At 39.6% G+C, this 17559-nt stretch overlaps 1 protein-coding gene across 7 annotated transcripts in view; it reads left to right on the top strand.

The window, feature by feature from the left end:
* Nucleotides 1-17559, top strand: part of Lrrc7 (leucine rich repeat containing 7) — a 479249-nt gene that overhangs the window by 370182 nt on the left and 91508 nt on the right. For all 7 annotated transcript variants that reach the window (XM_087614691.1, XM_087614685.1, XM_087614702.1 and 4 more), the window contains 3 exon segments: nt 182-326; nt 5031-5103; nt 16898-17027. In XM_087614691.1, the coding sequence (XP_087470817.1) occupies nt 182-326; nt 5031-5103; nt 16898-17027 (348 nt within the window).

Raw genomic sequence — 17559 nt, 5'->3', positions numbered from 1 at the left:
TTCTGTGTTTCCAAATGGATACAGTCATAACCATTTCCAACCAGTGTACATTTGATCAATGCTTCCATACCCTTCCTATTGCTGTGGTGGCATTAAAATTAATTTCATTGTGGTTTTTACAGCTTCAAGAACCTTATGAAAGTTCCCCCAACTAACCCTGAGTTTATGCACTGTCTTCAAGTCTATAGGGAAGTTAAAGATGTTGGTATACCTGGATATGTCAAAAAACAGGATAGAAACGGTTGACATGGATATTTCTGGATGTGAAGCCCTCGAGGACCTCTTACTATCATCCAATATGTTGCAACAGCTGCCGGACTCTATAGGTGAGGATATAACATCTTGTTATGAGTAATTATATCAAGTGTACAGTTTTCGTTTTTGGCAGCATAACTTGTTTACACATGTAGGTAAGATACTTCTAGCCTGACATTAACAAATTAGCAAATTTACCATGAAAGATCATAAAACGTATATTAAGAATACCGTAAAATGAACTGTTAACTTTAACTGCCAAATCTAACTCTAGTAAATTGGTATATCTTAAAATTATCAAATGTCCTGAATTGTGGTATTGTCATGAGAAGTAAGAGTTTAGATTTAGAGTTGTTTGGCGATAGTGGCTGTTTTTATATTGAAATAACTGGTAAATAACACAAAAATGTGTGAATATAAATTAACTTCTTAGCTCCATTGTCTTTAAAAGTCGCATTGTCCTGAATATGTTGTAAGTTGCTTGTAAGTAGAAATAATTGTAAGTATAGCATGAACACTAGGGTTTTTATGAATTTTATGAGTAAAGTTATAAAAGACTGAGTAATGAGTAACTCTTTTGTATGCTTCCTTTTGCTTTTTAGATGTCTCAGGTAGGAGAATAAACATCAATCCACTTAACTTTGAAATGGGGACTTTAACCTATTTGTAGTAGATGTGCCAGGTATTCAGCAACTTGCTAATGTTTCTGGAAGTTAAGTCACAGGCTAAGTAGCCCAATGGGAGGAAAACTTGATGACAGGGCAGTTTTCCTGCTCCCTTCTGTATTTTATAACCACTTTAACCATTCCTTCAGGCTGACGGAGAACACTGATTTTAACAAAATTCACACTAGTTCTTCTCATAAATTGGCTGACTTTTTATTTACATAATCAACACATTTCAAACAGTGTTTCTCCAACCATCAGATGTAACAGAAATCTTCATTAAACCTCTCATTTCCCAGCTGCATCTCATGAAGTTCTGGTGCAGTGAGGATATTGATCTGAATGTTAGTCACCTTAGATGGAACTTGTGACAGATGAGTGTAGGAAGAGCTGGGGTGTGTGTTGCCATATTATAGCTTGTCAGCTACAAAGAGCGTTGCCTGATCACACAGCAGAGTGGCAGTATATGGCTATTCCCTCAGCACCACTCCATACAACTGAAAGTGCATAGGTAAATATATTGATTCAGAGTTTACCTGTAGCCCCATTCTCAGTGCTGAGGCTGTGTATCTGGCCTCTAAGAAGAATGAATATTTATCTGATAATAAAAAAAAAATCCCACAAGCGTGCAGGAAAAATGAAGTTAAATAAGCATGTTAAAATAAAAATGTGTCCACTTAAAAAAAGATAAAAATTTCTACCTTGTAAAGCACCAGAGGACGGGAAATTGAAAATAATCCATACAGAAGACGAAAGAAGTTAAAGTAACCACAGAATAGAAAACAATGGGATCATGTATCACAAATCACAGCAAAAGCAGCTCAGAGACTCTAGTTACTCACTGAACTGTCCTTTATAGCTTAGTAAAATTTCAGAGGAAATTGTATTTGTGAATCTGCCCAGAGCCTGCTTATAGACACAGACCAGCCTTCCTTGAGGAGGTCCCCTATTGACCAACAGACATGAAGACTTTGTTATACGCCCACTGTAGCTGACAAGCTACAATGTTGCAACATGCACAGCACAGACACCAACTGGATGAGAAATGGCACCTCCTCTCTTTTATTAGAACATGGATTATCTATTAAGCCACCACAAATTTTAAAAATAATAGGTAAGAATCTCCATGAAATTAATAAAATAAAATACGACTGAAACAAAATTTCCATTTCTGTTATGAGTCCTGCAGCTGAAAGCCAACTGACACAGAGGCACACCCAGTAGGAATTCTGTGCATGGTTCCTCTGCGTGCTGCTTCGACAAAGAATAAAATGCCCTCTATTCATTCCTCTTTCCGATTATTTTAATTTTTTAAAAAGTCTTTAAATAGCAAGGAAATCAGTAAAGGGGGATACATAATGCTTTATTTTTCAAACTATGATCACTTAGTAATTAGAGCACAGGTTTCAGTCAAGACACCTGAGTTCAAGTTGCTTGCCAGCTGTGTGGCCTTCAAAAGGATGTGTATCTCTGTGCTCCATTTGCCCATCGCTGTATGGGAGTATTCGGGTCACTTTGAGGAGCTCACTAGTTAATACAGTGTTATTAGACAGGCTCTGACATAACAAGTATTCAATCAACGACAGCTCCTATAAGAACTTAGACTTGGGGAGTACACAGCCATTTGCTTTCAAAGCACTACTACAATGTGTACAAATGCCAAATAAATGTCTACTTTAATTTTAAAAAAAGCTATTTTAATGTTTGACGCATTCATATTAATTATGTATCTATACAAGAATATCTACAATCACGATAATAGTTTTCCTCATACTTTTTGCCAATATTCCAAAGTCAGGCATATATAAAAAGATAGAAAACACAGAGAGGGCAAACACAGGGGAGGAAGAAGACACAAGCCCTGGTGAAGATGGTGGTTGACCCACAATCAGTCCTAAATCAGTCTCTAAACTGATTAAATCAGTCCAGATTAAATCCTTGGGTTGGGCTTGGACAGCAAAATGGTCCTGTAAATGTAAATCCACAAACTCCAGCAGAGCCAAAAAGGCCTGGCTTCCCTCTGCTGCAAAGATCCATTTGAGAGCTATGTCTCCAATCTGCACAGAAAACATTTGCCTGAGTCCAAACCTGCCTCAAATTTCCCTCATAATTGCTTCATACCAGAGTCCTCAGGTCTTCTGGAAAAGCATGTGGTGATCTGGTTTCCTGATTTCTGATCAGCTTTCTGCCGTTCACCCTCAGCTTCTTGTGACCCAGCATAGAGATAAAAAAGCTCAACACTTCTCTCATGGCTCCACTGGTCAACTGGAGCACAGCAATCTGATTAGGGCTGTGAGCTACAGAATATTCTACTGTGATTCATGGCTCTACTCATAAACAAACCTCGGTGTCCTTTTCCATCCCAGAGCTGATGTTTCAAAACAGATGCTAGAGGAGCTAAAATGATTCAGATACCTTTTGAAAGGAGACAAACGGGCCAGTAGATGTTCAGGCTGGTACGATAAATTCACACTGTGTGAATGTCATGTTTCCCACCTGCTGTTGTTTTCAAGCTGATGAATTATGCTCCCATGTTGCAGGTATTTTGTTATAGGAACCTGACAGCAAGGACTCTCCTTTTCACCTGCTTCTGAAGAAAATGTAACTGTACTGAAATCCCAAGTCACCCACAGTCTTACTTCAGACTTCATGTGGCTTCCTCCGGCTTTTAAAAAAACTATCAGAGTACTAAAGGAGTGACATGACCTGACACCATGTCCACAAAGCATTAATGTCACGGGATGCTCAACACCCATATGCATGTGGGGACAGACAGGCAGAGAGAGACACACACAGAAACACATGCACGCATGCACAATTTCAGGATAATTTCAGAGGATCACATTTTCATATTACTATGTCAAAAATCCTAGAAAAACAGTGTTAAAGAAAATGGTTTAATTTTCTTAAAGTTGGCATTCCTCAAAAGACATTTGATTATGAATTCAATATTTTTATGACAAACTTTCTGTAGGATACAGTGATCTACAGCATATATACGTATACATAGTTCCCATATAAAGCAAAAGGTAGCCCAATACTAATGTTCTGTCCTTGGGTTTGGCTATTTAAGCCACATTGATTTACAGGCTGTATAATGGCTGAGTAAGAGGGGTGATTTTGCCAAAAGTGGCTGTGCGGTGATTGCACACTAAGGTGATAGGAAAGCAAGCTATAAAAAGTGTGGAGGCATAGATCAGAGAAAAATAAGGAGTTATGGAGCTAAGACAATGGCTTAGGGGTAAAGTACTTGCTATACAAGTGAGGACTAGACTTTAGATCCCAAGCACCCAAATAAAAGGTAGTCCACTTGTAATCTGAGCCTCAGAAGATAAAGAGGATCCTAGAGCAAGCCTGCAACCAGATAAGTAAAATCAACCAGGTCTAGATAAGACAGAAGTAACTGGTCTCAACAAAGAAAGAAGGTATAAAAGCAATCCTAGCAGACTCCAGACTCCAACCTTGGCCTCCACACGCATGCACACATGCAAGCACACATACACAAAAGCTCATCCACCTCTCACACATACACATGAAAAATACAGTTCTAACATTAATCCCCAGCCAGCTCAATGTGACACATTAAAAATTATACTATTTTGTCCCAACACAGATCAAGTTCAACATTTTTGGAATCCCAGAAAGCGTGACTCATGTGTGGTCATTTTTCCAAGTGTGTAATCATAAGAACTTGGCAGCAGAACCTTCCTACCTCTTGTTGGCTGTTACCCTCCATTTAGAGCTGTTTCCAGTCTGTAACACAAGAAAATGAGTTATCGGTGCTTAGAAATTAATTCAATATTAAATCTCAATTGACTTGAAATGTTTCTAGGAGCCCGTTTGCAGAAGAACAGGAAAGGAGATGAGGGTGTATCTATTGACAAGTGTGTGGACCTTGTTTTGTTTACTTGTCTGCTTTGATGCTATTTACTCCCATCGACATGCAAATTTTCACAACGAAAACCCAAAGCTAGTCTGTCTCTGCTTGTGTGTTGTATATGTAGAACATGGCCAATCAGAACACCAAGTATAGATCATGACTGATCCACTGATTTCCGTCTATGCTATTTCCTGCTCTGAGGTATTGGTGAAATTTCTTCTCTGTTTCAGGATTGCTGAAAAAGTTAACAACTCTAAAAGTAGATGACAATCAGCTTACAATGCTACCCAACACAATCGGAAAGTAAGTACCCAAACCAGCCCATCAGCCTGGGTGTGACCAGCAAAACGTAGCTTCAGATTCCTCATTTAGACTGCGTTTCACTCTGTTGATGTTTGTATAGATCCTTATATACACTTTATATCTGATCACTGAATCAACTGCTGCTCTAAAGCATAATGAACCTTTCTCAAGCAAGTGATTATCAGAGTTACAATTTTCCAGAAAGTATCAATCTGTTATTTTTCTTTTACTGAGTAGCAGATATAAATTCAGTTAAATATTCCTTGTACAAGGGAATCAAGTTTTAATTCTTGGCAATAAGTATATGTTGAAATTATACTCTAGTAATTTTGTGTATATATAGAAGTTTGGTATATTTTTAGATATCAAAGAGAGAATCGTTTTCTTATCCAACATTAACAGATTAAAAACAAAACAAAATGAAAATCAAAAAACCTTGGGCTGGATAGATGGCTTAGCAGTGAAGAGCACTGTCTGCTCTTCCAGAGGTCCTGAGTTCAATTCCTAGCAATGGCTCACAGCCATCTGAAATGGAATCCGATGCCCTCTTCTGATGTGTCTGAAGACAGCATCAATATATTCACATACATAAAGTAAAAATCTTGAAAATAAAATCTCAACATTGCCTTAAAGAATAAAACATACTGCATATTTTTATTAACTAATTAGAACATAAATTGCTAGCAGCGTTTAGTTTATAATACAATATGGTCGATGCATGTTCTGTTTCACTGAAGTGATTTTATTGACAATGTATGAAATGAGATATCAGAACAAGCCATCTCCAGCCTAACATCATGTGGGATCATTCCTGCAAGGCCACTCCATCAGTTTCTGGCCACCTTGTCCTGGTGTGGAGTATATAAGCCCTTTCACATGACCAGTTCAGTGTACTCAAGAAAAAGAAAAAGATTCAGTTAAAAAAAAAGCTGTGTTTATTACTATTAAGCATAATTGACAGAGCCATCACTACTACAGGAGAGATGGTGAATTTGTCCCTCCCTTTTCTCGTCCCATCTGTCCTCTGCCAAGTGGATTAGCAGCCATTTGTCTGTAAAGTTCCACCTCTATCTAAAGAGTGAACAATTCAAAAATTTAAATTTATACATTCTATCGTGGAGACAAGTAAAAGTGTCAACTACTGACAAACCATTCAAACCATCCAATATGCTTCTGTGGTTTCTTCCATTTTCCCCAACAGAGAGAAATGTGGTTCTTTGGGGTTGAGCAAAAAAACAATTTTCCTTATCAGTCTGATTTTCTTCAAAATTCACTTCCCAATTATATGCTTAAGCACTGATCTTTCTTCAGTAGGTCAAACTCAAGGGAACTGAATTCAAAGTCATTTATCACCACAAAGGCTGTGTTTGGCATTTTGTCTACAAGTTTGCAATTTTTATACAAACTAACTCCTTAGGTTTTTTTTTTTTTTTGAAGACAAAATTAAGAGATTGGGTGAGACAAGCATGGGCACAGGAGAACTGCTTTCTCAGCAGGAAAAGACACTTGGTTCTAAGCTTCTATTGGCCTAGACCCTGAGGAATAAACTAGGTTCTGGAGTCTTCTTTAACCCCAGACATACTTAAGACCAGTTCCTGCCCAAGGTAGCAGTCCACACACTGAGTTTCTGCATCTGCCCAGTGCAGAATTTTTCTCATACTAGTTGGTATAGGAGTAAGCCTCTCTACCTCCTTCCCAGCAACCAGGTAGTATTGAACAAATTCAACTAGAGTTGACCTTTGAGCTTAGTCATCATTTATTGAGCTTAGTCAAGTCCCTTGATTTATAAGTGAGGAAAAACCTGAACTGATCAAATGGTGAGTCAATACAGGCATTTATACAACTGTGTTCAAAAGGACCACACCCATGATCACCTGTCAGCCATCAGCTCTCAAGTTGATTGGTAATACTAAATATAGCATCACGATATCTAGAAATACCAACAACATAGAGCACTGAGTCTCCAGGGTAAAACTGTAGGTTCTTATGAAATTCTCAGATGCCACAAAGCCAGAAGAAATGTTTGTGCTGGATGAACGAGGCAATATCTAATTGTTGAACAAGGCAGGTGCCTCCTTAAAGGAGACCTGGTACTTTAACTGATTGTGACTGACATTGTCCTTGATCACCATGGACTATGTAGACACAGGGATTCACTCTCAAGCTACTGTAACCAGTTGGTCAAGTGTCCTTAGGCCCAGGCATTAATCACCTCTAGTGGGGTGCACAAGACAATGACCATGAAAAAGTCTAATTTATGATGAAAGGATAAAGCACTGTCCTAGAGAAGTGTGACGAGTACGTGAAGGTTCACAGGTAGCTGAGAAAGCAGAGTACCTAGAAGTCCATGGTCACAGACTTACGCCCTCTAGTGTACATCACCAGTGCCACTTCCAGGCTTTGCTGTCACATGACACTCCCCTTACTGCACACCTCAGGAGCTGAAAAACACTATCACCTACCATTATTCCAGCTCTAATCCTAGACTCTCTTTCTGTTGTCAGAGTAAGTACTGTGTACAGTAGTCAGTTGTGTTGGTCCATCATTATGAGAAAATGAACTTAAAGGAGGAAGTTTGTTTTGGCCGATGTCATCAGTGGGTTCAAGCATAGTCCCATGGATCTGCTGCTCTGATCCTGTGATACAGCACATCAGTGTGAGTGGCAGAAAAACAAAGCCACTTAACTCATGGTAGCTCAGAAGCAGAGTGAGAGGAGGGGAACGGGACAACACACTTGTGAATATTCCCCACATGGACCTACATCCTAAAGGTTCTACCACCTCAGTCACCCATTAGGCAATGGATCTACCCCATGCATAAATCCATTTACAGGGTTAGAAACCCCATGATCCAGCTGCTTCCCAGAGCTCTGTCACTAATACACTACACAAGGGAGCCAGCCTTCAGCAACTTGGAGAAATATTTCACATCCAACCATAAATGCCATCTTTGTCTCACCAGAACACAAAATATAGGCTTTGCCCAACAACTTCATGAAGATCTATAGGCAGTGGTTGCTGAGGAAGGGAGAGACATTATCTTCAGTGCCATCTTCTGATAAGTTGTCCACACTTCTGTAATGACCTATGCTTTTGTAGGCATCCCTAATTAAACTTCATGGTTCACAAAGAGAAGAGTGGGAAGAATGAAAAAGTGCAGGCTTTATTGGTTCAGATTTTATGCCAATTACTGGAGAAACTGCCAGTCAATGTTATAAAGTTATGAACTCTCTTGATAAAATATGTAAACACAGATTACACTGGCCTGATTAGAACACCGACACACATGGGCCCCACCACTCTTCATGTTTCTAGGTTTCTCTCACTCTCGAATTCCATTGAGACAAACTTTGTCGGACTCCTTGGTCCTGTCTTATATGTTACCTGAAATAGCCTCTACTGCTCTTCCTAAAACTTATTGTAAGTCCGTGCCTTTAAGCTGCAACATCCATCAAGGCTCCTGGGAATCTTGTTTAATAAACAGCTCTGGTCTAATAGGGGTAATATCTGAGGGCTTAAAGTTCTGTACCAATCCTAGATACCCAGGAGACATCTGATTTACAGACAGCCCTGTATATCAAGGTTCCAGATCTGAGTATAAAGACCACCTGCTTGTGATTCCCTTATTCTTCTTACCAAAGCATCCCCCAGAAAATGTTCTTTCTCCCTGTAGTTCCTTCATGGAAGTGCTGCCAAGACTGGCTTTTACATTCCATTCCTCACAGTTCACTACAGCTTATTTTATAGATTATCTTACTCTTCCATTCCAACTCATAAATTGCATAATGAATCTCAATTAAGGTAGTTTTTAAATCCCAGATCCGAAATTGTACAAAGCTTCTACAAATGATGGCGCCTAATTTGCTTTTGGTAAATTGTTTCTCTGGAGCTCTCTATGGATCTGTGCTTGTTGTTAAGAGGTAGAGAGTATCAAGCTGAAAGGGTGGGTAATGGATGTGTCTTTTCTATTTAGAACTCTAATGTTCTGACTTTTCGCTAATTGCCTTGACTCAGGATGAAAATACAAAATGAAAAATGGGGAAATTATGCAAGTGAAGTGGGTGCCAGGTTAACACATACTTAATTTTCTTTTCACTAAAACTGGTAACTCTCTTAAAAGTGTGAAAGATACTTACCAAAGATAAATGGAACCACTTAATTCAAAGGTCGATGGCTGGGTTTAAAGGGGCAAAGGTTAAGAATTCCATCACAATAACTCATTTTTCAGAGAATTTTAGTGTTATTATATTCCTTTGATTATTGTTTCAGGGAATAAATAAGAAAAGTGTCAATAGATTGGACTAACACCTCTAAAATTAACTTGAAAATCAGTACTGACTATAACAGGAGTAAAACAATGGCACTCCTCCCAGGGTTTTGGTTTTAGTTTGTTGAGGGGGTATTTGTTTTACTTGGCTTGGTTTGGTTTGGTTTGGTTTGGTTTGGTTTGGTTTGGTTTGGTTTGGTTTGGTTTGGTTCAGGAAAATGTATTTACTTTGCATGCAAATATAATTCAGGGCTGGAGAAATAAATGACTCAGTCAGTAAAAAGACTGCCAGCAAAGCATGAAGCTCTGACCTCATCATTCCCAAGAAAAATACTCTGTTTTCCCTTGAGAATGTAGTGATGGTGAATCTCTTCATTTCCTTAGAACAATAGCCCCACTGAGGTCTGAAACAACACACATGCATTTCGATTGTAGAGTCTGTATCCAGCAATGCAGTCCTTATCAAAGTGTTCTTCATGGGGCTAGCTAGTAGCTGCTATGCTATTATGGTCATGTGATCTCTCCTTTGCTCATGGAAGTGTGAAGATGCTCTCTCAACAGTCTTTTGGCTGTATCTAATTCTACCACCCCCCAAAAAAACTCCATGTCCCAATCCCATGACATTGGGCAGGGCAGAGCATCAGCACACAAACTTTGGAAGAAAATAACTATTTAATCTATAGCATACACATTTGAATCCTTTAAAGTGTAGTGTTAATAAATGAGAAACATAGTATTTCCCAGGCTTTGTGTATATGGGTATGTGTGTGTGTATATGTATATGTGTATGAAAGTGTGTGAGGGTGCACGTGCTTACATGTTTACCTACCTGTAGAAGCCATAAGATAAGCTCAGGTGTCGTACCTTTGACACTGTATGTTGGTTTGTCTATCTGTATAACACAGTTTTTCTCTGGCATGGAGTTTACTGAACAGACTGAGCTAGCTGATAGAATAAACCTTAGATTCCTCCTGTCTTCCTTTCCCTTCTGCGGGGATTCTAGCCATGATGCCCAGGAATTTTATATGGGTTTTGGAGATCCACATTCAGCTCCTCGTATTTGAACAATAAACACTTTACCCACTGAGCTATCAACTCAGTCATCTAGTCTTTGAGTCCTCAGGAATAAACCGTTCAGAGTCACGGAGCAACCTAGAGTCACTTGATAACAAGGACATGCGCTTTATCATTGTGTGAACATCACAGAAGCACTTCCTTCCACAAGTGGAGCAGTGAGCTTTTGAAGAAGTTGAAGGAATACCTTCCAAACTCCTGGTTACAAAGCGTAGCCTAGGAAACACTTCACACAGCAGGCTGTTTACTGTCCTCGTCACACAGTGTCTGCCGTACAACTTCTCACGTGTTGCATTCTGTGTGACTAGTAGCACAGTAGGTCTGCCTACACCAGCATTACCACACACCCAAGTGCAGAGTCATCCATGTGTTAGGGTGTCACCAAGCAACCAGGATTCTGCTTCGTTTGTTGTTTATTTTGTTTTGTTGTTTCATTCGTGTGTGTGTGTGTGTGTGTGTGTGTGTGTGTGTGTGTATACTAATGGCTAGTCACATGCCTTCCCACCTGGCAGACAAGAGCTCTACAATGGAGCCACTCTCCCAAGTTTAGCAGTTAGCCCCATCATCATCTTTCCAAACCACTGCCGTAAATGCCTTCTGCCACTCACTGAAAGATGGCTGCACTGCATTGCTGTGTTTGATTACAGGTCAAAGGTATTAGAGAAATCTGAAACACACAAATTAAACATATTGTCTCAATGATAGACGCCTTCACATTCATTCGCAGGTTATTGAGAAAAACAAAAAAGTAATCACATGGAATTCACTGGTGATGTTAAAATTCATAAAAGTTTAAAGAACAAAGGCTATTATGATACCTGTGAGGCACATCTACCCCCCACACAGCCCCCACCAGGCCACAGCATCTTACAGCTAAACTGAAATTGTGCACACTCTCACACGCATGAAACGTTTCTGTAGTTTCGACTGGTCAGACAATGCTTTAGTATTGTTTAGTATCATTTGGAGCATGTGTTATTTATTTATTTATTTATTTATTTATTTATTTATTTATTTATTTATAAAAAAAGGTCTGTCAGTAGGCAGAGTTATTCTCTCTGTTTTCCACTAAAAAGTGGTGGGGCAGTAGTTTGCATTCTGATGATAAATTTTCTCATGCAATCTAAAATACTTTTTCACAGTCTTTCTTTTCAATCCATCTAATTGGCTTCCTGGAGAGCAAAGAAAGTAAAAGCTTGTAGCTGCTCTGGATGCGTGGCAATGTTGTGTGTTGTCTGCATAATGATGGGAACTGCTGGGATCTGGACAGTACTTCTAAAAGACACAGCCTCCTCCTCAATTTAGCCAAACCCAACTCAGATGGGGATTTAGACCTGAAAATGAGCAGGCTTCTGCCATTAACAATAGAGGATTAATCTGACCAAAGTCTGTAAATGTCATCTCGTTATTTAGAATCAGCCCCACAACTTACCTAAGCTTAGTGGGAGCACGAAGGATGGGAACTAAGACTTAGTCCCCAGGCTAAATTAAGTGAATTGATTTATAGTATCTGAGATAAGAATAGTGCAATCACATTTTTTCTTATATGCAGAATTAGGATTTAAGAAAGAATAAGTGGGGGGTTGGGGATTTAGCTCAGTGGTAGAGCGCTTGCCTAGCAAGCACAAGGCCCTGGGTTCGATCCCCAGCTCCAAAAAAAAGAAAAGGAAAAAAAAGAAAGAAAGAATAAGTGGGAAGGTAGAAGGGCCATCTGAGAAAGGGAAGGTGGGATAAGCAAAGAAGGGTGAGCGTGTTTTACATTCATCTATGAGCATGTCAAGATAAACCCATTATTGAATACAACTAGTGTGCACTAAGAGAAACACAGTTAAGAGAGAAGAGCAAAATTAACTCAGAGCCCTAGAAGGGCTTGATGGGTTTTACTTCATTCCTGTTCACTTCAGCCTTATGGACATGGCTAAGCACTACTGGCACGTCTACTGCCCAGTTATAAAATTGACAATTGACCAGATAGATACCCCCTCGGCTGGTTGTGAGTGAGGACGCAAGCTCAACTCACTGAACCTTGGTCTCTGCTAACAGATTCATACCAAGTCTGAGTCTTTTACATCTGTAGTATCTTTAACAATTCTCTCCCTCTCCCTCTCCTTGTCTCTCCCTTTTTCCCTCCCTCCCTGTCTCCCTCCTTTTCCCTCCCCTCTCCCTCCCACCTTTCCCTCTATCCAAAATATCTGCAGATATACTAAATTCTACAAAGATATACTTAGTGTATTGCTTCCCACAAACTACTAATCAATTACTGATAATGTACCATCGGTTTTATTTCATGACATAGCCAAATTTAACTAAATCGATTTCCCTTAACATCCACATGTTTCAGAAGGAGATTGTTCAGGCTTTGATTCCTCAGTATGCTCTCTACCTTCTGCTATGTGGTGTTAATGGAGTCTGAGCTCTTTACCAGGAGTTAATGCACACTCACCCCTTATTGAACCTGTGAAGATTGGGTGTTGCCAATTTCAGTTCAACCGGCTCTCAAGGACCACATTAGTCTGTTAAGATGCATTAAAGATGAAATTCAAAATCATTTGTTCCTGTTTATTAGTAACTGCATTTGTTATAGCTGCAATAGTCATAAACAACGTTGAAGTGGATTATAGATTCTCTATGTGACATGTCCACACTCCTTCCTCTAGTCATTTTGTAGCTCAGGACCAAGAATACAGAATTATCATTCAGGCCAGGAATCTCCTGAAGACTAAACTAAACTAGAGAGCAGGAGGATGTGCCCAGAGCACATCTTCAGAAATGGGATGAAGGCATCCCTGCCACTCTGGTCACTGGTGCTAAGAGATCTGAGGCCCACACAGGACCCCAACTGTTATTGGTACGTCTAAGATATGTATGTCACATCTGCTCTCGAAGGTTTGCAAGAGCTTTATTTTACACCTTCCTAGTCCCACAGCACATGTGTCTTGAAGGAGCTGTTACGGGTTCAGTGTGGTCCCATCTATAACCACAGCATCAGCATCTGCATCTTGTCAGCTTGTCCTGGGGATGCACATGATACTGAAAGTTAGGAAGCACTTTTAAAAATTACCTTATGCTTGTTTTCACTTCTGACCTGTAAAGTTATAGGCATAGATTTCTATATTTGGTCTGTTCTTTATACTTCATTTTTATTAATACCAGTGGTAACCTGATAAAGTGTAATGATTGATTTATACAAGAGCCTATATTAAAATACCTTTAATGACTTTAACCAGATAATCATTAATAAATAATAAGCTGGCATTATATGCTATGAGTTTAAATCTTAGGGATTTCAGATGTCCTTAAGAAATGAATATTTGTGACCACCAGTTCTACTTCATAACCCAAAGATCTCAAATAACGGTCAGGCTCTTAATTTATTCTGTCTGTTGTATAAGGCAAAGACTGTTACCTTTTTAATGAAGGAATTCCCCAATTTTATGGTAGAATATACTATTTTTCAAGTTCTTTTGTTATGGTATTCTGAATAAAGAACAAAGCTGATGACTGAAATCTGTGGTCTTTTCCCACACCAAATAGTTCTTCACTTGTCAGTAGACCCGAATTGAAGTGCTATAATTTAAATGAATTCACACTCATTTTTCTTTTTTTTTTCTATTTTTTAAATCACTCCATTTGTTTATATCTCAAATGGTATCCCACTTCCCAGTTACCCTTCCACAAATCCCCCATCCCACATCCGCCCTCTCCTTCCTCCCCTTTGCCTCTACAAGTGTGCTCCACCACCCACCCACCCTCTCCTGCCCCACCATTCAAGCATCCCCCTATTCTGAGGCACCAAACCTCCACAGGACCTAGGGCCTCCCCTCCCATTGTTGTTAGACAAGACCATCCTCTGCTACATATGAATCTGAAGCCATGAATCCCTCCCTATACACTCCTTGGTTGGTGGCTGGGAACACTGGGTGGTCTGACCAACTGACATTGTTTTACCTATGGGGTTGCAATTCCCCTCTGCTCCTCCAGTCCTTCCACTAGCTCCCCCATTGGGATCCCTGAACTCACTCTGATGGTTGGCTCCAATCATCCACATTGGCATTGGTCAATTACTAGCCGAACCTCCCAAGGAACAATCACACCAGATTCCTGTCAGCAAGCACCTTTTGGCAATGGCAACAGTGTCAGGTTTGGCGTTCGCTTTAGTTAAAATCAGAAGACACAGATTAGGGCTCAGTCCCACAAGACTGCCCTCCAACCTGAGATCAATCGCAAACCCTGACTAACCACCTATAAATAGGGAGTTCTTGGAATTCCCTCCTCAGGTCCTGTGTTTTGGTTTGGTTTGTTTGGTTGGTTTCGTTTTGTTTTTTATAGAACAGCTCAGAGAAATTAGAAAATGGCTGTAAGTTATATTGCAAGGGCACAGATGAGCAGCCACATGAGAAGGTGTGAAGGGAAAAGTGTTTTCAAAGGGACACAGATTCTAGTGCCTCTTTGCCATACCTTTCAATAGCTTCATATGCTCAGCAGTTAGAAGCTCTATGAACCTTATCCTTTTGGCATTTTTATTGAGACTTTATTTTGTAAACGTAACTGATTATGTCATTGGCTTTTGGTGATCAGATCAACTTTGGCTTTTCTCCACCCCGCCCCACCCCGGCCCCACAAAGGTCAGGAATGACTGAACATTCCAAGCCTAAAATCACATGGTTACCTTACATGATCCACACCTCTCTTGAAGCTATACAAAAGTTCTCAGTCATCAGTCTTCTCATTAGCATACAAAAAGACACCTTGCCTTTGATCACACCAAGATTTTTAAGAGTTTTGTGCCAGGAACTGGTTGGATATCATAATATCAGACACATGTCTCTCAATGTAAATTATAACTGGGGCCATAGGAATGATGATCATGCATTTTGACACTGTGCATGACTTTTCCACAAAACTCTTTTTTTTTTAGATCTGTCTGTTGTGAAATTAAATACTCTAGCAGAAAGTTATAAATGTATAACAAAATGTGGAGATAGTAAAGACTGATATTTACTCAGTACATGGTCATCAAGAGCACTGAGAATTAGAAAGATTCATTTTGTTTTGTGAAAATCTGCCAGGAAGACCTGGACCAGCAAGTTTGATACACATGATAAACATGCCAACACATTGTCTTTGCCTTGAAGGATTTCCATCATCCTTAAGAAGGTTGAATCCACTAAGGGCAATGGTGCACACTTTTAATCCAAGAGCTGGGAGACAGAGACAGGTACATCTCTGTGAGTTCAGACTAGCCTGGTCTGCAGAGCTAGTTCCAGGACAGAGAAACCCTACCTTTAAAAAAAAACAGGAAGGAAAAGAAGAGAAAAAGGAAGAGGAAGAAGAGGAAAATAAGAAGGAAGAAGATGAAGAATGAAAGTAGTAGCAGTTGCTGTTGCTGTTGTTGTTGTTGTTGGATCCATTTCCAAGCCTTAATTCTCTGTGGTCTCACTGTCATGATCTATCTGAGACAGTCCCTTCCTCACCAACATCTCTTCTTCTGGGTCCCTTCCTCTGTAATTACATTGCCCTCATGAAGAACCTCTGACAGCCCTTCTAGGTGTCTATCTATAATGGTGTCAACATTCCTGTGGTTAACTATTTCTCCTGTAGATCTATTCAGCTCTTCCAGTTATTTCCACAGTGCTAGAAATTTCTGCTGTACTACACTCATATTTGGGAGATGGTGTATACCCATGTGCAAGCACATGTGCCTGTGTGAAGACCAGGCCAATTCTGGGTGTCTTTCCTCGGAGTTATGTGCACCACATAACTTAGCATGAAGTGCTGGGAACTGGGACAAAATGAAGAGTTGTAACCATTTGAAGACATTGTCTCTTATTCTGTTTCAAGGAGAGTAAAAGGCCCATTACTTCAAGAGGCACCAAAATCTGAGCCACTGTGTAAAACTTGGTATATTTTATAATACTGTGTTATTCAAACGGCGTACACCTCCTGCCTGACAGGTGGGATGATGGAGTCAAGCAAGCTCTGTTGTCATTGTTTCTGCCCCAGATTTGCTAGGTTGTGTGGCTGAGAGCCTTGGGGTCTGTAAGTCTCAATTTCCTCATCTGTAAAATGGCTTTTAAAGCCATTTCATTCAGTTGTTAAAAGGGGAGCTATTAAAGGAGTCTAGTCTCTAAGGCACTTAGTAAAATCTGGAGCACTCACCCTTGCTTCTATCTTGCTCTCTGCCACCCTCACCTTCTGCCCCTCCAATTACAGGCACTCATTCCAAGCCTTCAGTTGTCAACGACACCTAAATTGTAAACAGTCTTTTGTATCATCCTGAGGGCTGCAGATAAATAACAAATGACGCCGTGCATGTGACAGTATTTGATCCTTTCCACTGTACTTACTAACTAGATGGATTTACACACTGTTCTGCCATCCTATTTTAGTAATATTTGGTAAACTTGCACATGTGGCTTTTAGGATATCTAACGCTGTGCTTTAACTTCTCAGCTTATCTTTATTAGAAGAATTCGACTGCAGTTGCAATGAGCTGGAGTCCCTCCCTCCCACCATTGGTTACCTGCACAGCCTGCGAACCTTAGCTGTGGACGAGAATTTCCTCCCAGAGTTGCCCAGAGAAGTGAGAAGCAAGCTCCTTTTTATCAATTAACTGTCAATGAATCTATTTTGAAATGAAATCCTAACAGGTGCAATCGCAGGATAGATTTATGAGCCGAAGTGTGAAAATATGTAGGCATGGCCTATCTGTTTATGTAGATGTATGCTAATTGCTGTTTGAGTGATGAACTCCATATGATGTATTGACTAAATTCTGTAAGTAAAGAATAGTAAAATATGTTAATCAATGCTAAGGGATGCAATTTTGGATCATTTGTTTACTTTACTCTTAAGAGTAGTTATACACAGCAGTCGGGCTAATTGCATCACTGTTTCGGAAGTGAAAGAGTAGGTTTTTATTATGTCTATGAGGCTTGATGTTTCTCGTAACCATTTCAGTTTCTGGGTACATGAAGAGATTCTTTTAATTTTATCTCCAAGCTAGATTTTATTTATTAATGTCCAGGAAAAAAGTAAAGTAAATTTTTAATCTAAAACTTTCCACTACAAATTTTCACAAGGATAAAAAGCTATGCCATTATTTTAGTATTTTA

This window comes from Rattus norvegicus, chromosome 2, assembly GCF_021556685.1.
Source record: "Rattus norvegicus strain SHRSP/BbbUtx chromosome 2, alternate assembly SHRSP_T2T, whole genome shotgun sequence".
Taxonomy (NCBI): Eukaryota; Metazoa; Chordata; class Mammalia; order Rodentia; family Muridae; genus Rattus; species Rattus norvegicus.
The sequence above is the reverse complement of the archived record's forward strand: the minus strand, read 5'-3'. Positions and strand labels throughout refer to the sequence as shown.